The following is a 25,444-nucleotide window of genomic DNA, read 5'->3' as shown; positions in this document are numbered from 1 at the left end:
CTATATTCAGTTTGAATCACTCTCACATTCTATATAGTACCTTGTTTCCTCACAGAGAAGAGAAAATTAACATTTGAGAGATGTACTGGAGAAGAAACCATACACCCATGATTTTTAAAATTTAAAAAACAAAAATGGACCTTAAGTAATGTAAATCTTTCAGTCTAACTGTGTACATGTACTACAGATCAAGAATGCACTATAAGTGGATTTGTTATTAAGGGAAACTAATGATTTGCTGTGTTACCTTGATGCATGTGGCAGTATTCATGTGATGTATACAGTGAAAACACTCTGCTTTTAAAGTTAAAGTTATCACATTAAACATTATTCTGTACTGCAATAAGAAACCACTGCCTGTGTGAAATAACTCTCATTTTTGATTCTGTCTTTGATTGTCATAACTCGTACACATGTACTTCCTGATTGAACCAATTAAGACAATTTGACCCAACATAGAATAGACATTATTCTTGGACTGACTAATCCTGTAGATTTGCTTGTTCATCAGTTTTACATGGAACAAATATTAAGACATTGTTCTGTAGTATTTGTTGGCTTTATGTCTACTTTGATTGGAAACAAGCAGTGTGTGGCAAACAATATGCATTGTTCAATAACACAATGTTAATTGTCATACAAAACATCCCAGATTCAGTGTGTAGGATGTTACAAAGGTGCAAGTCATCATTTTGTGTGGTCATTTAGTAGAGAGAAGAATTCATATTTCCTCATTAAAGAGCACAATGAGTGATTTATGAGACTGAGGCATTTTGGATGGTGTGATTGGCCTGTTATAAAACATGAAGAGTTATTTTACCGGTAAGCGGGATGGATGAGGGGTGAGGGAGGGGTTAGAGAGGGGTGAGGGAGGGGCGAGGGAGGGGTTAGAGAGGGGTGAGGGAGGGGTTAGAGAGGGGTAAGGGAGGGGTTAGAGAGGGGTTAGAGAGGGGTAAGGGAGGGGTTAGAGAGGGTTGAGGGAGGGGTAAGGGAGGGGTTAGAGAGGGGTAAGGGAGGGGTTAGGGAGGGGTTAGAGAGGGGTTAGAGAGGGGTAAGAGAGGTGTGAGGAAGGGGTTAGGGGTAAGGGAGGGGTTAGAGAGGGGTAAGGGAGGGGTTAGGGAGGGGTTAGGGAAGGGTTAGAGAGGGGTGAGGGAGGGGTTAGAGAGGGGTGGGAAGGAGGATATGGTCTGTGGGAGTGAGTCATAGTCTTGGCTACGCTGAGTGCCTTCTTGAAAAGCCAACTTGAGCAGTGTGCTTTGTGGGCTCCCAGGGAAGTCACTCCCAGGGATGCCTTTTTCCTCACATTTAAAGGCTGTCTGAGTGTTTTTCTCTGTGTGAGTATTTCCCCGAAGCTTAAATATACTTGCAATTCTGTTGGTCAATAATTGCCCTCCAAAACAAAATGAAACAAAGTAAAACAAAACAATTGAAAAAAAAAGACAATCTAAAATGGCAGACATTCACTATTCATACAGCTAGAAAGAGAATATGCTGTTGGCAAAGTACCAATAGTATTATGCTATTAAAACTTCCTGGAGAAACTAATATATACATCAAAATTAAATTGTTTATGATGATTTTTTTTTTGGAGGTTGTACATGCTACAGTAAATACAAGGGCATGTGTCTCATCAAAGACTCCCTCTTTGTGTACTGCTTGCAGAACTTTCTTTATCAGATTTCTAACCACACCTCTGAACAAAACATGAAGTAATATGTTCAAAAGATAACAAAGGGATTTAACTGTTATTCAATAATTTGTGGAGGGAAGTCAAGTATTGAGTAACTCTCTAGTGCAGAAAAAGATTTTTGGAGACAGGAAGAGGTCTTGTTACTCATATCATCTGTAAGGATGGAACTGGATTGTATGTTAATTCTCTATGGAGTGACATAGTCTTACATGCAGTGGAATGCATTTAAGCATGTTCATGTGACTGAGAATGAGAATTCAGTTTCCCTTTGGGCATATCAATTACCTGCCAATTGGCAGCAAATGTTACAGTTATTTCCAAGATCTATTTTTGAACCCTATAATGTCACAGTTACTAAAAGTCACCTTTTTAAATACTGTCATTTGGCTCTACTTCATAGACAGGCTTTATTAGATACTTGGAATATTTACAAATTAACTACATGCACATGTGTAGATACAAGTGTAGGTAATGGTCAACAAATGGCGTAACTAATGTATTAATAATTTATGAGGTGTATCAGAAGAGTGAAAGGGGATACGTGCTTTCATAGTGTTGGTTTAATCACATACTGTAGCTGAGATGGGGACCAATATGTTTTCAGAATTTTAAAGGGTCCTGATACAATCATGGAGATCCATGATACAATGTATGCTTTTGAAATATTTACGAGATGACATTTCATTTTATTTATGCAAGACATTTCTTTTTTAAGTTTCACAAGAATTTGTATATTTCATTGATGAGTTGGATTTGTAATGTTGATCTAAATGGGTACCATTAGCTATTTTTTTCCCCTTTTTTCTTTTGCAAAACGATTCCACCATTGTTTTCTTCTTATCCGATATGCATTAATAGGTGAACACAGAGCGACTGAATGGTTACCTAGTAACCTGCATCAGTTACATCCGGACCAGCTCCAACCTGCTAGACTTCGACTCTGCCTCTGATCTCGTAGGGGTAAAAGATGGATGTCCTGGAGACTTCTGTGCCCCTCCCACTACAGTCACTCTCCAGACTAGCTCTTCTTTCGTGTCCATCAATCATGACCTGACCCCTGGCACTCATACTGTCCTGTCTCTCCGATTTAGAACCAGGTAAGCTATCTGCATGAAACCTATCTAGATTATTGCTCAATACTTTTTTTATGGAACTATAATCTAAGACTTATACCTGTCTTTATTTTTTGTTGAACTAATTGATTTTATTTCATTTTTTCATTGTTTGTGTAAAGTGATTTTGTGGTTCAATTCTATGATCATATAAAAAATTAAGGTACTGGTGAGATTTTTCTGATTAAACACATTTGGAATGTGTTCATCACAATGCCATGGAATGGAAGCTCTCACTAACTGTATGTTAGTCACATCAGTGTATCCATTTACTGATATGGTTGTATGCCTATGTGGATGTGGTGCCAAAGTAGCAAGTCACGCTATGAAACAAGAAAAGAATGCTTAGACCTGATCATGGTTATAAACAAAATCCTCCAAGCTTGTTGCACGCGAGGTTAAAAAAGGCCATGGTGTGTAATTGCGGTAAACGGTAGCCACGGTGGGAAATAAATCCTGCCCAGTTAATTGGCAGGAATTCAAGCTAAAAACAGACTCACCATACCTGTTGGGAAAAATGTCAGTGATTTATTAGGGAACTGTTTTCAGTGAGTTCATGCCAGGGCCATAATATGTTTAAAATGGTACAGGTTGAAATATTTCATATTGCTATGAAGTTGATAGTGCTATGCAGGGTCCATTAACATGAAAGGGAATAAAAAGACATTTATTTTATGCCCAGCGATGAGACGGAGCTAACTTACAGCTCTTGCTCAGGAAAGAAAAGGTCTTTAAATGTAAAGTTTTTCGGGAGGGAGTGGGTAGGAAGTCAAATGGAGCCACTTCTGAAATGTCAGGGTCTACATCTGAATCTGTTCTGATCTGTGAAATAGTTAAAAGGCTAAACTCTACCTTCCTTTAGAAATGTCTCACTCTGAGATACTTGACACTCTTTTGCCTTATCGAATTTTGTCATCTCTGTATAAATATAAATTGTAATAAGCCGTTAAGTTGGAGCAATTCTGTGATTTTCACTTTTTTTGTTTATTTCTAGGGAGGCTTTGAATGTGATCTTTTGCATACTTGTTTATCTAATCTTGGCTGGTGAACTTATCATGTTCACTTCCACTCCTGGCAAGATTTTTATTAGTTTTGACTTCCCAGATTACACTGACATGAAATGAGGCTGCATGACATGTAACTCTAATACTAGACATTTTTGGCTATGACTTTACCAAGAGCCACGTTGAAATGGAGATTGGCAAACAGTAATATATTATGTGGATATGAAAACCTCTCAAGTGAGCTAATGACACTGACTGCCAAACTTCCATGTCTGTAAAAACTCCTTAGTGTGAATAGACATCAACAACGTGTGAGACTTCTCTGTACCTGGTGATCTTGCATGAATTTAAATGGCTGCATTATTTAGACATCTCAAATGTGTTTAGATGGCATTGAATTAGATCCTGATTGATGTGTTCAGACGGAGATGATTGTTGAGAAGATTACCCCGGTGTCGGCCAGGAAGTGATCATCACATTACAGACTTTTTATCTGTGCAATCACAAATTTGATGTGAAAGGAATGATAGGATTGTACAGCATACAGTTGGTAGAGCTACAAGACTCAAGCTACTGCACATACACCATCCCAGCAACTGGTTATTACAGCCAAAATAATGATGGAGATATTGGAGCTAAATTAAGGAAAGGATATTGATAATACAATGTATTTCTTTTCCATGAAGCTAAATACAATTTTTTCTTTTTTTATTGTCTTCAGGAAAATCTTAGTGTTCTGAATTAAGTTCACCAGTGAGAGAGTTCTCCATCATTATAAACAAAAACACATTCCATATCATCTCATACAGAGTATGTCTTATTTGCATAGTTAGGATTGATTTTGTCAATACAATGTCATAGTTCTCTCTGTGTTCTTGACCCTGGGAGGATTGGATTTTAACACTCAAAGCTGCATCTGAAAGAATGCAATTATTATTCTTATGATAATTTATTCAGCATTTGCAAGGGGACACCAAGTGAATAATGAAAAAAAAAAGCAGAACAAATCAAAACTAACAAAACAAGCACAATACAAGAGTGAAAAAAAAAAATCAGGCTTCCTGTGATGTGCTTCCTTAACCTGTTTGGGACAGGCTGATTTTGTTTCAACACTCATTTCCCTTAGACACCTGCCTGAGAATACTTGGGACTCATCCTTAACGGGTTAAGTTGCTGGGTGGGAAAAAAAAAGCAATCAGGAAATACTACGGCCCTTACTAGGCCTTCCCTGCACTGTGTACATATCGATCTATCTATCTGATCTGTCTATCTATCTTTGTATCTATCTATTTATTCTTCATCGATCTGTATGTCTGTTTATCTGTATGCATGAGCTGCATTAGGAAGAAATTACAAATCCACTTCGATCTCATACTTTCTAGGGGTTTCATTCCCAGATCCCTTCCCAGTTGGGGGAGGGGGGGGGGGTCCCATTGTCCAAATTGGGAGCAACAGTGTCTATACATGGCGTATTATGTATGTATAATTTTTTTTATTTTTTACTTTATTTACTTTTTTATTTCACTCGGAATCAGGGAACGCTCTGATTGTGATTTCTTGTTTGTGATGTGGTCTTATCTTTAAAAGAATAGCATTCTGGAGACAGAATGCACGGATTAAAGGGTGGCAGTAAGAATTGAGGTTTCTAGTTTCAACACTCGCTGAGTTCAGTGCCAAATTATTACTTATTATTCTCTGCATCAACCAATGGGTGAAGTCATCCACATTGGTTCAAATTTAGAAGTAGCAAATGTGTGTGTGTGTGTGTGTGTGTGTGCGTGTGTGTGTGTGTGCATGTGGTAAGAGATTACCCACCCAAAGCCGTATTTAGTAGAGTAGAGGATTGTTTCTATGCGTGAAAAGCAGCCTAATCTCCTGTCTTAATCCCAGCTCTCTCCGGTCAACAGTTGGTGCAGAGATGTATGTCAGGGTTTCCACGCAAGCTGCAGAGGTTACAACAATCCACTTTTAGTTGGAACTGAGTGAAGATATCTACAAGAGTGCTGTTCCTATTGCATTCAAAATAATGCTTTGTTTTAGGTCGCAATCAGGATTGTGGCCAAAATTTTGAAATTTTTACAGTGTGAGGAGAAATGAGATGCTATTTTGCTGGATTTGGGTCATTATCCATAAAGCGAAATTTTAAATCCCACAATGCACTGCATGTATCGCTCCTTGCAATTTTTACTAGCTGTGGTATGCCTTGGTAGCAATTGGCAATGTGATAAATGCAATCGTACAAATTATAGCAAGCATACCATTCATGTACTGCCATGCGCAGGTCAGCTCTTTGCAAATAATTGTGACCTTTCAGAGAGTTTTGAAATTGAGAATGCTGAATCAAAATGACAAGACCCTGGTCAAAACCCAAATTTTAAAAATTTTGCAATGAGAACTGCGCTTTGGTCACAAATTGCAATGTCCAATCGGGTTCTACTGCAAATTTCCTGTGATTGCCAAGAAATATTACAGTTGCGATGTAGTGTCAGTAACCATGTGAGAGATTTTAGCATAAAAATATGGCATTACAAAAATCATCTAGCTCATCTTCAGTTGCTTTCAACACAGGGCTGCCGCAAAATTTGTTGTCGTGTGCATTGTTATTGTACGTACTAATCCTCACTAATTCGCTATATTGTCAGCCGTTTAAGGCTACAATAATTGAATTGTTTTATTCACTGGGTGTCAGAAATATTTCACCTCATTGTGTTTGCCATTTGCTCTCCTATCAGTATGAGAGTGGTTATGGGTAAAGACAGAGCCAATTACAGGTAATCTAGCTTGGTGACAGGAAGCGCCTAACCCACTGATAAGCCAGCTGAGCCATCACATTGATATTTTTGGCTCTAGATGCAAACATATCCCACCGATGTGACTCTGCATGTGGTCATTTATGAACTGGTCTTGTGAATCTCCAGCCAGTGAAAGCCATGTAATGTCAATCTGGTGATTCCCAATCAATCTTAGTTTACTTCATGCCTGCTTTGAATTTTATCTGTAATTGAGTGCTACAGAACTACAGTACTTGAATAATGATGCATAAATTCCGTAAAATCATTGCAATTTTATCTTAATGATACCCCTTTCAGAAACTCCTCTGGCTCCGGCCAGGCCTGAGCTAAGTCGTAAAATTTTGAGTTTATGAATGGATCGGGCCAGAGAGTGGCCCGGGCCAGGAGCGGGCTATTTTGACGTTGCTGAAGCTACACTGTAGCACCAGACGCGGGCCAGGCTCGGGCCTGGTGCCGATCGAAGAGTTTATGAATGATAGCAGCGCCAGGCTTGGGCCAAAATTCCTTGCACGGTCAAAGGTCACAATTACCTGGCCGCGCCCTCCGCCGGAGCACGCCTTCAGTTACCATGGCAGTTATCCCTTATGTGGCCGAGTTCTTGAATGGGTCATCATAAAAGTAGCATGGCTCTGCTATTAGTTACTGAACGCAATTTTTACTGCTTGGCGTGGGCCAAATTAGCTCGGGCCAGGGGCTGGCCAAAAATGCATGCAATACTGAAAGGGGTATTAGTCTCATATGATTCCCCCTCCCCCATTTAATCAAAATATGCCAGGAAGCAGATATTACATCACAATTACATTGTGGTTCTGAATAACATCTGTGTTCAAGTATTTTAGTCCTTTTTTTACGCATTTGAGATAGTAATTCTGAAAATTCTACCAAAGTGTAGTCACTTTAGAAATGCCTATGTATTTACAACTTGACAAAATTTTAAAAACACCCTTACAGGTGTACAGACAAATGCACACATGTATGCTCTTTCATGCACCATAATTATTTTTTTTTTAATGTGGATATCTGTGAAAACATCTTTGGCATTAATGTTGTGTTGTTGAAAGAATATTTGTAATTATGTCTGTCCTAAAATAAACAAGTAATACCAACTGCCTTGATTTCTTGCCTTCCAAACACATGTTCTCTAGTGTTACATTATACTCATATAATGTATTGCTTCATCAGTGAGTGATCAGAACACATCTCTTATTGTATTGTTGACCAATCATACAGGAGTGATCTCTTCAGCTGTAACCATGAGATGCCAACTCTTACTTTTTTGCAGTGTTTTGAACTTTAAAAAAAAATACTGCAGGTTTCATGAAAAGCGTTGTTTTTCCCAAATTGTTTTACTATACATGTCTATAGCAGCAAAGGTAAGTAATGAATTTCCACCAAAATTTTGCCTTTTCAGCCCTCAGAGTACTGCAGTGCTGTTTAGGAGGTTAGCATCCCTGTGTAACAGAGAAATGACACCTATTTCATCAAAATACAGCATCTGGTTGTAACTAATGGGAGTAACAGTGGAAAATCTGTGTTTTTTTCATTATCATTTTTGTAAAGTGTTTAATTTTCATTTATTTTCACAATTTTCAGGGCAACTGGTTGTCCAAACTTTTAAGTGTGTTTGCTTCTTAGCAATTTGGCAAGGGACATTTGCTGAACACTAGCTTGAATGTGTGAATGAATTGCAAAATATCCCTGAATTATAGCAAGCAGTGCCATCAGTTGGAGGCTGTTCTAAAAAGCAAAGTTTGCCTCATTAAAGAATATCTGGAAGGAAAGTTAATGACTAAAGAAGTGATATTTGACTTTTAGATCATCCGTACAGCATTTAATGCATTACTAAAGGTTGGGCTCGAATGTCAGCTTTAATAGCTCGCAACCATGGAATCACTGTTCTCCATTCCCCAGATACAATCCCCTGGCACAGATGGTGACCCGTTTCCACTCATGTGTCATTGGATGTCTTGTGCCATGCAGACGACATTCGGTATTACTGATACCTCTTACAGACGATCGACATTCAGTATTCTCTCTTATCCAGCAATGATTCTCAGTCCAAATCCAGTAGTCTAAGCCACCCAATCCCCATCAACTCTCACTAGACCAGAAATGAGGAAAACATCAAGATTTAGCAGGAATCTTTCGAGGGGCCTCTGTTGTTTTTGTTTTTTTCCTTTCTCCTCACTTTTTGATGATTCCAAGCAGACATATATTTGTTGAGAGAGTGACTCCAGCTACATGTACCATCTCTCCCCCTCCCGCTCTTTTTAAAGTGGAATGTGGGGAAATGAGATAACGTCGCCACAGACTGGGATTTATTTCCTCACCCAAGACACAGTTTTGAGAGCAGTCTAGTATTTTGTGTCTGTCAGCTTTCGGTGATACTGGAATATTCTCAGTTTCAATTGGCATGCAAATCCACCTGATACTATGCGTTATTTTCTGTGAAATTTCAAGTCGACTATCAATCTGTGAGCAAAATTGTATGTTGAGTAAAAGTGTTGAAAATAATGTCCAGGATACTATTTATTACATTATGTTTTGATTGTCTGAGATGACAATCTGAAATGTCTGTATTTGAAGTGTACTTGTAATCTGACTACGTAAGAGTGATCAGAAATCTTGAGATTTAAAAAAAGAAAAAATTAGTTGAGGAAACATCTATTATGGTACTGCAGACATTCTGCATGTCATAATGCCAACCTTTCTCTAGCTACAGACCGTAGCCTTTAATGCTGTCATCATCATTCGGAATGTTTGTTAAATGTAAGTCAGAGAACAATTTAATCTGTGCTTTGCAAATGAAACTTGTTTCCATGTTTAGAGTAATAAGAAGAGAATATTTCTTTCCACTGGGGATTTGCATCAGTGTATACACAAATCATGTGATCTGATTTTGTCTGAAAACATTATGATTGATTGAACCTCTTCCTGTCCTGGCCAGCTGCCACTGAATAAGAGGACATGATTTTTTTTCCTTCATCATACATTGTAGTTGAATTTCACCAGCATCACTTGTGTGTATGTTGAAGAAGAGATGAATCCTTATGAGAAGCTGATTTAGAATAGATATGGCTGAACAAAAGATATGGTGGCAAACAAATTTTAGGGAAATCAGACAATGCAATGTCATGACAACTAGACTGAGTAAAGCCAGTCATAAATATGATGTCTTACAGGTAAGTCAAAAACCAGCCCTTGTGTTCAGGGAATCATGTCATCATCATTGTGGCTGTAATAACTCCTTGAATTGTTTTGTAGATTTTCACTGTATATTTTGCTGCTCTAATACCACTGCTTCCATTTTATACTTTTTTTTTTTCTGTGGGTTGAAATTCCGTTCGTGTGCATGATCCAGTGATAGAGACATAGGCCTTTGTGTTTCTTTTGACATTTAAACTCTCCAAGATGTAGCTCCATGCATTTTACTTAACGACCCATTTCAATGTGAGTAATGTCACTTATATAATTCTTTGTCTTGGTCTACCTTGAATAGAGTACCAACTGGCCTGATCTTCTATCTTGGTGGCCCAGCCTATCTAGCTCTGTACATGAAAGATGGCCGACTAGTCCTTGGACTCAATACCAGGGTATGTACATAGCCCATGTGATGAAAAGGAAGTCATTAGCATGGATCATAATTAGTAGATCTGTTTCGTCTCATTAAAAAACAGAAAAAGGAGAGAAATATCATTGTCTTCAAAAGCATCAAGTGAACAAATCTATCAGTGATAGTCTTCAAGCGTTGATGTGTTTTTCCGTTTACCAAATTTGTAAAAAAAAAAAGAGTTTCTCTAGTTGTTCCTTTAAACTTAAAGGTCTTTTAATTTTGTTCTTGAGAAATTGCCACTTTCATTTGACATTGTGAGGTCAAAATTCCCTTTTGCTTAAGGTCAATTCCACCGAAAGGTTGCATTTTATGAAAATCAAACTATTGAGTATAGATGATAAATGAAGCTTAATTAGATGATCTGGTATTGTTTACTCAAAGCAGCCTTTCACAACGGATATTTTGATACCTCATTTGTGAACATCGGTGAATGTGGAGTGGAGTTATGTCCGAAAAACCTTCATTTTTCATGAAAATTGCCAATTTTTGCAGAATTTATGTATCATTTCTGATACACTATTATGACCATTATACAGCTTGTGTAATTCTCAGATGGCTTATTTTCTGAATGTTCTTTGGTCATAGATTGGTTTTATGATGTTCTAGAACTTGTTCCGGCATGAGTAAATATTATTCTGTCAATCTCAAAATGTGGTACAAAATGATAGCGTCCCATAAGTCACGTTTTTGTGTCCCATCAGTCACACTGGTTTTCCCTATCCTGCTACTGTACCAATGAGTAGATATTCATACCACTTGGCTCAGGGTAAGCACCAACCCTTTGCTACATTCAGGAAAGAAAATATCTTTCCAGAGACTCTGTGTGTAAGAATATTTCAGAACTTACTTTCCCATGTGAAAAACGGTGGTCCTCAGATGTCCCATAAGTCACGACAGCAATTTTTCGTTGCTGTACGTAATGCAATGATACTTTTCAAACTAAGTATGGTGTTTTCATAAACTGTGATATGATGGATCTAACCATGAACTGAGAAAAATGCATTTGATGCAACTATTTTCTCAAAATACTCGTTTGAAATTGCTGAAAATTGTCACTTTGTCCCATAAGTCACAATGGAATTGACCTTAAGTGTTATTGAATAATATGTCACAAATATGAATATGATGAGAGAAAATTGTCAGGTTTTATGCAGCTTTTTCTGCACAAGGCCTAAGATGACAAAATGATTTGTTAACAACAAACATATCATCATCAGTGATTTGACAAACACCATACATGTTTTCTGTAACCATCCTGTTGTAGGGCACAGGAGAAGGAGCATTTGCCATGACGATGAGCTCAGATTTTGATGATGGGGAGTGGCACTATGTGAGAGTGAGACGAGAAGGAGCAGTGGCATCTCTGGAGGATGAATTTGGGGCGGAGCTGGTAGAAGTCACCTATTGTGAGTAGTCATGCAATCTGTCAATCTCTTTGGTAGAACTTCAACAGCTGGAGTTTGCTGCTACCTTGAAAACACCATAAAACCACAAAGATTTTCATTTGAGAAAACAGTGGTGTAGAAATTGTCAATAATGATTGAAACATTAAATTGTGGATCATCATACAAAAGCATGATAAACATGTGATGCATCATCACAAAAGCCATATAATGTGGAATTTTTTGGGGGTGTCAGTTATGAATTTTCCTGATGCTAAGCTTTGAATTGATGTATAATTTGTCCTACTTCTTTGCATTGAAAAAAAAAAAAAATAGATACAAAACTATAGAAGTTATATTTGAGATTTTGGCTTTCCTCACACTTTTCTCCCTATAAAGATCTCTGTCTCCGTACGGGTTATGTGATGATGCACCACATACATGTATATGCATGTGTTGAATGTCTATTGCCCAATAATAGATGTAATAAGGCAATGCCAATAAGTTATATGGCCTTTTGACCCATGTGTCTATGAATTCATCACATATTGCCACTAACCATCACGTGACTGCATCCATTCCACCCATAAGCTGGCCAAGCTCAAACTCTTAACGCCGGAGAGCTCTTTATCGGTGGTGTCACGGACGAAACCTCCATCACTCAGCCCTTTCCCGAGACTGGCCTGCCCTCACTCAGGGCATGCTTCCAGGAGCTACGCTTTGTCACTTACAGCATCTCGTCCGAGCCACCCGAACTGATTGATCTTGATTCACAGCTTAGATTGGAGAGGTGAGCGCTTCAAAAATGATTATGTAGTGAGTCACGGCAGCTTCCGATGTTGTAGTGCCATTTATAGCCCAACCAAAATGTTAAATTCATATTTTTTGTGTGTTTCATTGAAATGCATCATTCCTTTAATCGTACTATCTCTGCATGTTATATATAGATAAAATATTTGATTAACAGACTTTCCTAAGTGATAAAAATGTAATAATCCTCTCTTCTCTCTCTTTCTTCCTCTGTCTGTTTGTCTGTCTGTCCCTTTCTCCATCTCTCAACTTCTTCTTTCTCTACCTGTCTTTCTCCCCGTCCTTTTCTCCCTTTCTCTAATTTCCCATATCTCTCCTACCATAAACCTGTTTGCTCTTTCTATTCTTACCTCCAACTTTCTCCAATCCATTTCTTATTTTTGTCCCACTGTCCTTCTTTCCTTTAATGTTTGTTGATATTTCTATCTTTGCTGTATCTTTTCTTTACATTGTAACATATCTGATCACCTGTCCTCTATCCTTCTTTCTCCTCTTGACTTGCTACCATTCTATCATACTAAATGTCATCTTCCTGTTTCTCTTTCCCTCATTTCCTCTTCACTTTCCATCCATTGTTGGCTCCTCTTCCTGTGTCTTAACTCTTCATCTTTTACTTCTACCATCTTTCTGTTTCTGTTAACCCCCTCCATGCTGGAATTCTGTCTGAATCTCCAGGAATGTGTCCCATGGAGGATGCTACCCATCCGAGTTGTGTGAGCCAGCCTGTCCCCTGCCCTCCCAGACGTGTGACTTTGAGTGCAGCTGTGCACCAGGATTTCGTCTCACCTCACAGATTCCTCTCATGTGTGAGAACATTGATGACTGCGTTGGGGAACCATGCCTTAATGGAGCAACCTGTGTTGATGGCATTCAGGACTATACTTGTCTATGTACAGAGGAGTTCAATAAAGGTATCCAACTGACAAGTCGCACTTTTATCTTCCTCTAAATATCCTCTCTTTTTTTTAAATTCCCTATAAAAAGTGTCACTTTGTTTTAATGTCAAGTAGGTGACTTTCCCTCTTTTACATTCCCTAGAAGTCTCAGTATGTCTTTAATGTGAAGCATTTACTGTTACTTTGTATAATGTCATTCCCCTGTTCTTGATTTTCTCTGTTTTGCATTGTTCAGGTAAAAAAATATATATATTTTTTTTAAAGTATTGACAAGTAACACTACATGATATTCAATTTGGAAAGATTTTATCAAGGTAGGAGAAAATAGATTATGAAATTGCTAAAATTTGATGATCATTTTCAGGTTAGATAAGCACTGCAAAGCTGTATTCCCACCCTTTCCATGTCTGGCTTCAAGGTTGATTGTTTCTTCCCCTGTGTCTCCTGATTCTTTCTTCCTCTTCCTCCCCTTTATTAAGGTGCTGCCACCCACCTTCTCCTCCACTTCTTAACTATTTCTCCCTCAATTCCAGTCTCTCCTTCGACTCTTCTCCACTACCGTTCCTTCCTTTAACCTTGCCCCAAATTTCTAAATCCATCTTTGTTCCTCGTAAATGTATTTTCATACTGGACAGCTCTTCCTAGTGAACCAGTATTAAACAAACTCCTTAGTTTGCCATCTTCATTGCCTTATGGTAACTCCAACGTATCTGTGGGATTTAGGCAGTGGTGACACCACTCATTGTTGTATCAAAACAGAAACTTGTAGACCCTATCACAGTCTTACCCCCTTCGCTGCCCCTTGGTAGCCCCTAGTAGCCCCTTTCTCCGTGGGTCTTTCCATGGTGATGACATCACCATTGTTACAGCACACAGCGTGTTGAAGGGCAAGCAGTGTGCGTGTGTGTCGATGGAAATCCCAGGCTGATATCACACTAACCCTGCCTGTATCCAGTGTTTTGGCTGTGAGTCAAACCAGCCAGGCCCACACATGCCAGAGTGTGGTGTGAGCTGGGCAGACAGACAGCATCATGGAATCTGAGGAGTGACTTGTCCGTTCTTTTTCTGGTTGTGCAAAATGAATTCTGTGACTTGGAAATACTGGATTTATATCCTTCGGTTTGGGATTTTCATGTGCTTATTTGGTAAGTTTTCAAAAAAAGAGAGTTGCATGTCTTTCATCTCAAGTGGTTTTGTGTCAGCAAATGGTCACTACATATGATTGATTTGAAACTATGATGGTTGTTACTTGTAAGTGATTGGCAGGAAATAGCAACCAACATTATCACTTTGTTCTATCTAACACTGCCTGACTCATTAAGCCTAATCTCTGACCTTTATATCAAAAGTAGCTTCATGCATACGAGCGTATATATCTCTAATGTTTTGGAAGTTTACATGTGTATCCATCTTTGAATTTCATAAAACCTGATAATGTTGAAAAAAAGAAAAAAAAAAACATTGAGAGTGACATTTGTGTCATGTCCATAGAGATGCTCAATGCCTTCAAATAAATATTGTACTTTGGTGGTGTTGCATGAAAAGCATAAATTCATGAAAGCTTCGTTCAGTTTCATATAAGATATGGTTGAAAATCTGAGGCAGTGTTTGGTTTGAATTTTCCTGTTAGAGCAGTGACTCAGTGTGTAGGGGGATACTCCCGAGTGCATGAGAGTATGGAGGAGGAGGATCTTGTCACTGGTAGTGTTTCCCACATGTCTACTATCCAGCTAATTCTGATGGTTTCATCACTGTCCAGAAAGCATTGATGACAGATTTGAGTCTCATATGATTGGTAATCAGCAGATGTGTGAAACTTGAATATCTGATCTATGATACAGCCTGGTTACTATATCAGGGCAGCTTTTTGTCTGACTTGAAGATATTTGGCTGAAAGTGGGAAAGGCATGTTAAGTGTGGGATCATAGTTAGAATCAGAGAATAGATCATTAAAAGGAAAATGAAACTCAAGTGTGTAAAAAAATTGAATTGAGGGAATGCACCAATATTGGTAGAACCCATCAATAAAAGTTTAAGAAAAATGGAGCAATCTGTTGAAAAGTTATGTTTTTTTATAAAACTTTTTGTGCTGCCATCCTTGGATGAGAAGACTACAACACTTTGTGATTTCATGCATGTAAAATGACATTAGAAAATATAAAGAAAAGTCAACATGTTTTCACTTTTGTAGCATATTAAAAGAGCACTTGACTTACCTCTTTCAGAAAGCAAGGGGAAAAATATTACCCTTGATATACATCAGCAACAAGTTGAGGGAATGTGCACTTAATTCATTTTAAAGAAATGAAATTTTGTTGGAATTCTCTCTCTATCTTCTTGATATTGTTTACACATGCCAACACAAATTGTAGTAGTCTTCTCATCTAGCTATTGATGCACCAATACTTTTAAAAATTCACAACTTTTCAACAGAATGTCCAATTCTCCTCAAATTTTCACTGATGTCTTCTACTTATTTTGCTGGATGCACTCAATTGACATTTATTATGGCTTTGCTCATACCTCTTTAAATGTCACATCACATTTTGTCCATCCCACAGTGATTGTGTAGGCTGTACTTAGTCACAGTTGTATCCCACTGCTTCTTAATTTTGGACTTTGTTACTGTTGTTTGCTGGCATATATGATGAGAATGGCAGGTGGTTGTGGATTCAAAGTACTCTTTTATCCAATATCATGTTTGACTCTATTCATCGATCTCTGCATACGGAAGGTAGATTGTGGATATTTGAATGGTGTTATACCTCACAGAGAAGCTTCAATAAAAGTTTTGGATATAATGCTTGTTACAGAAGATCCTGTATCAAAAATCGCAGTCTAACCTTCACAAGCGTCTCTGATAACAATGGGTGAAATCTCTACTCAGGGACATCCCTCTAAGGTGTCTGTTCTCATGGTGTCAGCGTGTGTCTTCCTGTTCTTGCAGGATTCCCAGCATTATGAAGAGATAGAGCCCTTTAAATTGTAGATGTGAATATTGCAGCAGTGTGATAGAAACAGTAGTTGTTTCAGAAAATACAAAATGTTTGGGTAGCCAGAGGACTTTATGAATTTCTCAAACTCTACTTGGTATTTTTTTGTAACCATTTGAGGATCCTATGAAGAGACAACTTTCTTCTTCGTTGTCATGGTGAGAGATCCAGTTTCCTTGATCAGTGCAGCCCTTCCCCATAGCAATCCTTGTTACATGCCTAGGTCACATCAAAGACTGTTACATAGTAGTGTAAGCTGGAGTGTGTCTACACTAAATCATTGTTTTGTAAATGCCACCTACAAGATTGTCCTATAACATTAATTTAAAATTAAGTAATTTAGTTGTTGGGGGGGGGGGGGTTGGTAATTGTCCTTCGAGGGTAATTGCCCTGATACTGGTATATTGCATCCATGTGACAGTATAACATCATTGGTTCTGTCTAGGCAGCAACATTCATATGTTCCTTTATGTCTTTTGTCACATTTTCAGGCAAGAATTGCTCTATCCCCAACTTCTGCTTCCCAAACCAATGCCTTAATGGAGCCACCTGTAATGACTTTATGGACGGCTTCACCTGCACATGCCCAGAAGGTCTTGAAGGAAGGCTATGTGAGAATGAGATTAATGAATGTGAGAGTAACCCATGTCAGAACAATGCTGATTGTCTGGACATCCTGGCTGGCTACGTCTGTAACTGCCTCCCTGGTAAGTCATCAAGGAACTCTATCCCCATATTGCTTATCTTCAACTAAATGTCACTCTCTCCTTTCAGTGAACACTAATTGCAACATTTATAAATCAATTTCGAAATATTCCAATACAAAATAATTCTTGTTGCTTAGAATCTGACCTTGTTATAGATGAGTTTGTTTGCACAACTATCATAGCCACCAGACTGTACCCCATAGTGCTGTGTGTTGTTAGTCCCACTGGAAAAAACACACAAAAACAAAACATAAACAACGATATACCTGTATCTATATCTATGTTTTTCACCTCATAGCTGCTTGAAGGTTTCTAAACAATGTTTAATTTTTATCACCCAACAATAAATGCATAGAACAAGAAAATGATTTTCAGCTGTAAATCGCCTGTGTGTTACTGCCATGATTTGTCTCTCTAGGTTTTACCGGAGAACGGTGTGAGATTAACATAGATGAGTGCAGTTCCAATCCCTGCAATAATGGAGCTACCTGCCATGACCACATCGACTTTTACAACTGCACCTGTGCTCCCGGCTGGCAAGGTAAGGAGATATGACTGTTGCACGTTTCCTATGTACTGCTTTATGGAAGGAGGGCCTTTCTTCCTATACAGTGACTAGCAAAAGGATATTGGATGTTGGCAAATATCCACTACAGATGCTAAGAAGGTCATAATATATTTGGATTTTTGGAAGTAATCATACTTGCTACGAAAGAGATGTGTCAACTTTCAATGATAATCAAACTCCCTGCATTAAAAGAAAAATCTCCTTTGAATCATGTTGGGCAACCTTGTATTGTGTACTTGATTTTATTTGCAAGCAGAATGTAACAACTACTCTGTATATTGATGGAACAAAACACCGTCACCAAAATTGTAATATTGTAATCTGGCTGGATACTGTCAATTCTTTCCTTACATTACATTCACTCATTAACATACTGCTCAGTGGTGTTAGAGTTGCCTTTATAGACAAGGGTAGACATGACTTGGTATCTTGCTTTCGGAGAGTTGAATTTCCATGAGATGATTGTAATCTGTGTACGTCAAGATGTGAGAAAAGTAAAGGATTTGGGAAGTGATATCAGGATTCTCTTAAAGAGCATGCAACACAAGGCATAAAGCATGATGATACTTTGGATAGTATCCATGGTAATAATTGACGCATTAACATGTTATTGCTTGATGTGGGAGTGATGGAAAGGCTTGATCTTTTCCTGTGATGAGGAGGCATGTCATGTAAGGGCAGTGACGATGTCTTTACTTTGATGTAGTCATACATCACCACCTGGTATTTGTCCTCGCCCTGCTGCTGCTTGAGTCAACTCTAGAAAATTACAGAGTTTTGGGTTGATGGACAGATTGCCTGTTTATAGTCTTGTGGGGATTAAAGCACAATAGGTCCTCTTCCAATGACAGCATTGCTGTCCCTAGAAGTGATCAAAATTGGTGACAAGTTACATCATGTGTTTCCATGGCTTTCTCAACCCCATGTGTGTCATGGTGTAAACCCCCTGCGTGCCACATTATTCTCAGACCACATTGCATGAACGCTTTTGCGAAAATGTTCTGCTTTTTATAGTTGTGTAACTTTTAATAGAAATGTTTATGCTAGGCTTGCAATAACCAAAAGTTGTAGAGAAGATTCCAAGTTTTACAGTGATGTATATTATATGACTAAGCTATGATAATCAATATTATTATCTTCTTCTCTTTTTTTTTTTCAAATGGCCAGTAGGTATGTTATTGTCCTGGTTTGGTAGGCATTTATTTATTTATCTATTTATTTATTCATGTTTTCTTTAAAAAAAGAATACAGGGTAGGTACATTCAGTTTGCTAACTGCTTTACAGTGGCACCCTGTATATACACAAACTATAAAATTACAATACATTTATAGTAACATGACTCACACAATTACAGATCAATGACATAAACAAACAAAAGAAATGACATGCCTGACTTTTGCAGACACAACCATGACAGAAAAATTACTCAAAAAACCCCAATGGAACACTGCTATTTAATCACCATGTAATGCAAGTTATCCATGTGAGAAATGGAATCGCAAATGAAGCTTTCATTGTACTGTTGCTTTCACCGATTTATCAATCCATTTGAGCAGGTTGTGCAGAATATACAAACTTGGCAAGCAGTCGACTGAGTCAGGCTTGCAAACTCAGCACACAATGAGTTTCTTTTCTTTTCTTTTTTTGTATAGTAAGCATTACATTGGTAGCAGGAATTTCCTGTCAAATATTGTTCACCTTTGCATAACCTCTTATTGCTTGCAGTAGTTCTGATCATATCACCACATGTGTGCACCTCATGTTTGAATAATTACAAGCATGTAGAAATGACAAATTGCCGATCATGTTATTGGTAAAAGTTAAGGTGCATATATATTTCAAGTATCGAGACGTCGACTCCTGGCAGTGCAAACTAACTACTGTGCCAATTTCTGACTGAGATTAAGGTCATGGCTAGTTATCAGAATAAGTAGTCTTGGAATTTCTGTCACAAAGGAACACATTAATTTGACCAGACCTTGGCGGTTCATAACTACATGCTGTAAAGGGTTGCTGTCAGTCCATAATTAATTGCTTCTCATGTTGTCAAAGCAATAACATTGGGTTGTTTAATGAGCAGGCTCCTCAAATCTTTGAGATGTTGTAGCTAAGTGCACTCGCTCTGGGATATTGAAAAAGAAAAAGTATTATGCACATTGCAAATGTGCACAATATCATATACACAAAATGGATTTATCAAACAGTGCACTCAAACAGCTTCTCAGGTGTACATGTATATTAATGTAATCATAGACATCACTGGTGTCTGATCAGTTATGTACATCTACACTGTCTATAGATGGTTAATGTGTTTATTACCATGGTATACTTAATGATTCTTTTTTTTTTCTTTTTTTGCCAGAAGGTATGAGAACTAAAAAAGTTGAAAAACAAGCTGTCAACCTTATAGCCTAGAGTGTTAACATTCATGACACATGTTAATATTCAAGATATACCTTTATTGTGTCATGTGTATACTTATCACCCAGCCAGCCTTTACATGTATTTTCTCTCTCTCTCTGTGTGTTCATCAGGGAGACGATGTGGGCGTAACATCGATGAGTGTGCCTCTGACCCCTGTGTGAATGGGCAGTGTGAAGACCTGGTCAATGGATTCCTGTGTGAATGCCTCCCTGGTTGGCAAGGCTTGCTGTGTGAGGAGGACGTCAATGAGTGCCTGCTAGGGTTCTGTCGTAATGGAGCCAGCTGTTTCCATGGCACCAACACATACACCTGTCTCTGTGCCCCTGGCTGGGAGGGTCAGAACTGCACCAAAGAGGTAGATGAGTGCGCCTCGGGGCCGTGCCAGAATGGAGCCACCTGTGTGGATGCCTTCCTTAGCTATACCTGTCAATGCATCCTTGGGTGAGTACATTATCCACTGAGCTCTAACATACAAACTCTTACTGGCTGAAAACCATGGTAGATTAGTTAGTACTCGTAAGTATGCAGTAGTTATATTGCAACCTTTAATTCATGGTTCTAACATAATATTTGTACAAAATATGAACTAGTGTGCATCATGTAGTGAACTTGAAGATATCTATACCTTTCACACTCAACTAAAGTTGGATAAAATTCAGGGAAGCTGGTCATACTTTCCACTGCTTGGTCTTCAAATGTAAAGTTATGATCACATAGAGTTATATTCTTGGTAGTAGAAAGCTAGCTTTGAACAAGTAATGACAGTTACCTGTAGAGAGGAACATTTCACTATCAAAATATCATAAGCCAAAGAGTGAGAAAGAGAAATGCCTGTCTGTGACTAAGGAGAGTCCCTTTATCTGGTGAAGTGTACAGGGTTGCCAATGTTCAAATTATTAATCACATCATTGAAATCAATCATTTTTTTCCTCCTGGATTATACATGAGTCAGCAGAGCATTCTTTTCTCTGTGTAAGTCAGTTTTGAGTTAGATGTTTAAGATGTGTATTTCACTTGAATTCACTTTTCTGTTACGCTGTAGATTTTGAGTCCATTACACATATTACAATGTTAACTGCATAACATACACTACCCAGTGTGAATGCAAAAGTGGGGGAAAAAAATCTGAGGTGTCAAAGAGATGATGAGGAAAACTAAATGGATATGAAAGTAGAACAAACATGTGCTGCCTCATTGGAGCTATCACTAAACTCCATCAGTAACTAATGGAAGTCAAGCATGACCGGTTCTCTTGCCCGGGGATGTCCCTAGAGACCAGAGACCTGTGAGAGATGACACTGTGTGGATTGACAGGCTGCTGACATCTGGCTGCTATTTAGGGACTCGGGGTTTTAAAGTGTGGAGTGCCAAGAGCTTTTGGCGTGGCCCTGTACATCATGTTCCATTAAGCAGATAAAAACTCTACAGTGCTTGTCACAGATGCGTTTCTCTCTGGATCCCGATTTCTGTATCATTGATGACTATAACTCTTGGCAGGGTGTTGAAAGCTTGTTTATTTTTAGGTTTCTTGTTAGATGGGCCATGTACAGGAGTTTGTACCTCCCTTGTGTCAGTCACAGGTGTGTACAAAACTGTGGTTTTGCATCTGAAATGTTTCTAGCTTTGAGTTTATAGTAACTATTACTTGGTATGAGTCTTATTTTTTTTCTTCTTATTATTATTATACCCCCGCCAAACGAAGTTTGAAGGGGGTATATAGGAATCAGCGGACGGTCGGTCGGGCGGTCGGTCGGGCGGTCGGGCGGGCGGTCGGTCGGGCGGTCGGTCGGGCGGTCGGTCCGTTGCAAATCTTGCGTCGCGAACTACTTCCTCAGTTTTCAACCGATTCCCATAAAACTTGGCACAGATGTGTGCCTTGGGTTGTAGATGTGCAAGATGTATTTTTTGACAGTACCCAAAAGTACGTTGCCATGGTAACGGCATATTATGGGCAAAAATGGGTACAAATCTTGCGTCGCGAACTCCTCCCACAGTTTTTGATCAATTTTTATGAAATTAGGTACAGATGTTCATCTGAATATGTTAATGTGCAAGACACATATTTCCGCAGTGGCAAAAAGTGCGTTGCCATGGTAACGGCATGTTATTGGTAAAATATAGGGCAAGATGCTTCATGGCAAAACTGCTTCATCAGTGTTCTTCCAATTCTCATGGAATTCATATTGAATGTTTGTCTTAGGATATAGGTCAGCATGACACATTTCTTGACAGTGACAAAAAGTATGTTGCCATGGTAACAGCTCACATATTATGAGCCAAAATGATGGAAAATTTTGTGTTGCAAACTACTTCCTCAGTTTTTGCCCAATTTCCATGAAACTTGGTACAGATGTGTGCCTTTGGTTGTAGATGTGCAAGACGCATTTTTCGACAGTACCCGAAAGTACGTTGCCATGGTAACGGAATATTAATGGCAGAAGATCAAGGAAAGATCTTGCGGATTTAACTACTTCCTCAGTTTTTTGACCAAAGCTTATGAAATGTTGTTTTGACCAAAGCTTATGAAATGTTGTTTGGCGGGGGTATAACCAGTCGCTGTAGCGACATTTCTAGTTTGTTTCAGATTTTGCTTAACCCTATGTTTGGGGGGGGGGGGGGCTTAATAAGTCTCCTCCAACATTTTTTACAATGATTTTAAAAAACAATTTTTTTTCCACTTAAATTTCGTGATTTTTTCCTTTCATATCTTGCGCACATATTGAGACCCTTTTCGCCAATATTAGGGGTACGCTTGCCGAGATATAGCACATTTTGATGACCAATGTCACCGAAAATGGCAGTTTCCAATTACTTTTGTGTGTTATAAATGGGTTTTACAAGATGAAACTATTTTCCTGGTTTTTCTCAGGTAACATACCTTTTGGTTATCATCAACTATTCTACATACAAAGAAATGATGAAAAACAAAAATTAAACAACAAAGAAATACATAAGAAATTTCAGAAACAAAGAAATACATAAGAAATCCATTTTGATACTGCAATTTCTTCACATAAATTCCTTACTTATTCTGCAAAGAATATTCAAAGAAAATTAGCCCACCTAAAGCTTTATTTAGGGATTTAGAGCTTATATTTAATGCACAAAAAATATTATGCATAAAGTAGCATAATTAGCATAATTTAGAGAAACAACAATGTTTTGGGGCAAAGTTAATGATTCATTCTTTAAGATAATTTAGTGGGCAAAGTGTGTGCTGATTTTCTCCACAATCACGCTATTGACGACCGAGGTCGGGGGGGGGGGGGGGGGCAAATAATCATAATCGTTGTGACTCCATAATTCTTGTGGCTCTGATCACATTTCTAAAAATTCTAAATGACAACAATTCTAGTTTGAAGCATTTCTTTGTCATCATTTAAGGGAAGTAAATGCCTTTTGTTTATCTTTGCTTGACCATTCAGGTTTACTGGTCAGCTGTGTGAGGTGAACATTGATGACTGTGTGTCGGCTCCATGTCTGAACTCTGGTACGTGTGTGGATGAGGTCAATGGCTATCGATGTGAGTGTCCTCCCATCTGGTCTGGGGTCAACTGTCAAGTGGAGAGGAATGAATGTGAGTCGAACCCTTGTCGGAACGGAGCCACCTGCAATGACCTGGTAGGATTCTACACATGTGAGTGTCCACAAGGGTTTGAAGGTGTCAACTGTGAGGGGAATATTGATGAGTGCGCCAGCTCACCCTGTCTTAATGGTGCTACCTGTTTGGATGGAGCCAACCGGTTTTCCTGTCGGTGTGCTCAAGGGTACACAGGAACTCTTTGTCAGACAGAGATCAATGAATGTCTCTCCGATCCCTGTCGAAATGGGGCGGTATGTCGAGACTTTGCCAATGGATTCACCTGCGATTGTCTTTCTGGATACACCGGAGAGCTGTGCTCACAAGAGCTGGATGAGTGTGCCTCGCAGCCATGCAGCAATGGAGCGACTTGCATCGACTTCTTTGACCGGTTTGAGTGTGAATGTCCCCCAGGCTTTGAGGGAATACGCTGTGAGATAGACATTGATGAGTGCCTGACCAACAACCAGTGCCAAAATGATGCTACCTGCATCGACGGAGTCAACACACACACTTGTGTGTGTGCCCAGGGATTCAGTGGAGCATTGTGTGAGACGGATATGAATGAGTGTCTCTCCACACCTTGTGCCTTTGGGGGCCAGTGTAATGACTTACCAGGAGCGTTCTCCTGCGACTGTCCACCAAACTTCACCGGAGAACGCTGTGAGTCGGATTTGAATGAATGTCTGCAAGAAAACGGGGGATGTCATCCAACGCAAACGCTACTTTGTAACAATACCTTTGGTGGATTTAAATGCACCTGTAATCCAGGTAGGATACTTTCAGATATTCTATTTTTCAACTTTTGTGGTCAATCTCTAGCTTGCCGAGAATCATATGATAAACTGATGAACTGTAAACATTGAGGCTTTGCTAGTATGCACAGTACCTGTGTAGGAATTTCCTTCTCCGTGCTTTGTGTTGAGCATCACAAGTTTATGTCCAACAAACATGTGCCATCTGTAAGTTGTCTTTCTGAATAATCATAAGTCAAAAAGTTTCACACAAGCCCCACTCAGAACAAATGTAGACATCATATAAATCCCACATTTCAAATCAAAAGTCATATTTTGAGCAAGTTATTCTGAGCAAACCTCTGGCCACGTGTTGCTTTTTGCCTCTTGATTACTGTGTAGAAAATGCTTTGCATGTCTAAAATCTAGGTGATAACCTAAAATGTAGGGAGTATCTTTCACATATTTCACTCATTGTTACTGTACACTCTGTGTGACACACTGTGGAAGGTATTGATTGTGTGGTGTAGCTTGTTTGTAAAAAGACACTGATAAATATTAGAATTTGTTGCATTTTCAGGTTTTGAAGGAGAGAAGTGTGACATCGACATCAATGAATGTGCCAGCAATCCTTGCTACTTTGGCGGTGAATGTGTGGATGGACCAAACTCCTATTCTTGTCGCTGTGGAGTAGACTTTGTTGGTACTCAGTGCCAGGCCCTGGTCAGACAGTGTAACTTCAATCCCTGTGGACCAAACTCAGTCTGCCTAGAACAGCCATCTGGTAAGACTTGCCAGTCACCTCATTTGTTAGAAGTCACCTTTCCCAGTTTGCCTTTAGTCTCCTAGTCCATTACAACATGACTTAGCTCATTTAAGCACATTTACTGTGTATGCCATGTATTTAACAAGTTTAATTTTTAGGGAATCAGGATTTCCTGACAATTTCACAAGTGGTTAAATTCGTGATCATGGAGTACAAATAATGAATGGAGAAATTCATACGTGCATGTCACATTCATGTCAGGATCAGAGTTGATATTTTTACGTGTTGTTGAATTGCATATAGCACCCGACTCATGAAATTATCAAAAATAAAAACCTCGTGAAATATGGTAGTATACAGTTTACGTTTGAG

At 38.8% G+C, this 25,444-nt stretch overlaps 1 protein-coding gene across 1 annotated transcript in view; it reads left to right on the top strand.

Annotated features, from left to right (window-relative positions):
* LOC139742838 (uncharacterized) overlaps window positions 1-25,444 on the top strand; it is a 72,777-nt gene that overhangs the window by 26,674 nt on the left and 20,659 nt on the right. Inside the window, exons 5-14 of the mRNA XM_071653355.1 lie at window positions 2,549-2,787; window positions 10,098-10,191; window positions 11,476-11,617; window positions 12,185-12,383; window positions 13,079-13,314; window positions 16,784-16,999; window positions 17,418-17,540; window positions 20,103-20,433; window positions 23,418-24,343; window positions 24,887-25,090. Coding sequence (XP_071509456.1) covers window positions 2,549-2,787; window positions 10,098-10,191; window positions 11,476-11,617; window positions 12,185-12,383; window positions 13,079-13,314; window positions 16,784-16,999; window positions 17,418-17,540; window positions 20,103-20,433; window positions 23,418-24,343; window positions 24,887-25,090 — 2,710 coding nt within the window. The remainder of the gene's footprint in view (window positions 1-2,548; window positions 2,788-10,097; window positions 10,192-11,475; window positions 11,618-12,184; window positions 12,384-13,078; window positions 13,315-16,783; window positions 17,000-17,417; window positions 17,541-20,102; window positions 20,434-23,417; window positions 24,344-24,886; window positions 25,091-25,444) is intronic.

The sequence above is a fragment of the Diadema antillarum genome, unplaced genomic scaffold (assembly GCF_040938485.1).
Source record: "Diadema antillarum isolate AM-2024a unplaced genomic scaffold, OU_Dant_1.0 seq00001022_RagTag, whole genome shotgun sequence".
In the NCBI taxonomy this organism is placed as follows: Eukaryota; Metazoa; Echinodermata; class Echinoidea; order Diadematoida; family Diadematidae; genus Diadema; species Diadema antillarum.
Note: the sequence above shows the minus strand (reverse complement) of the source record. Positions and strands in the feature narration are given on the sequence as shown.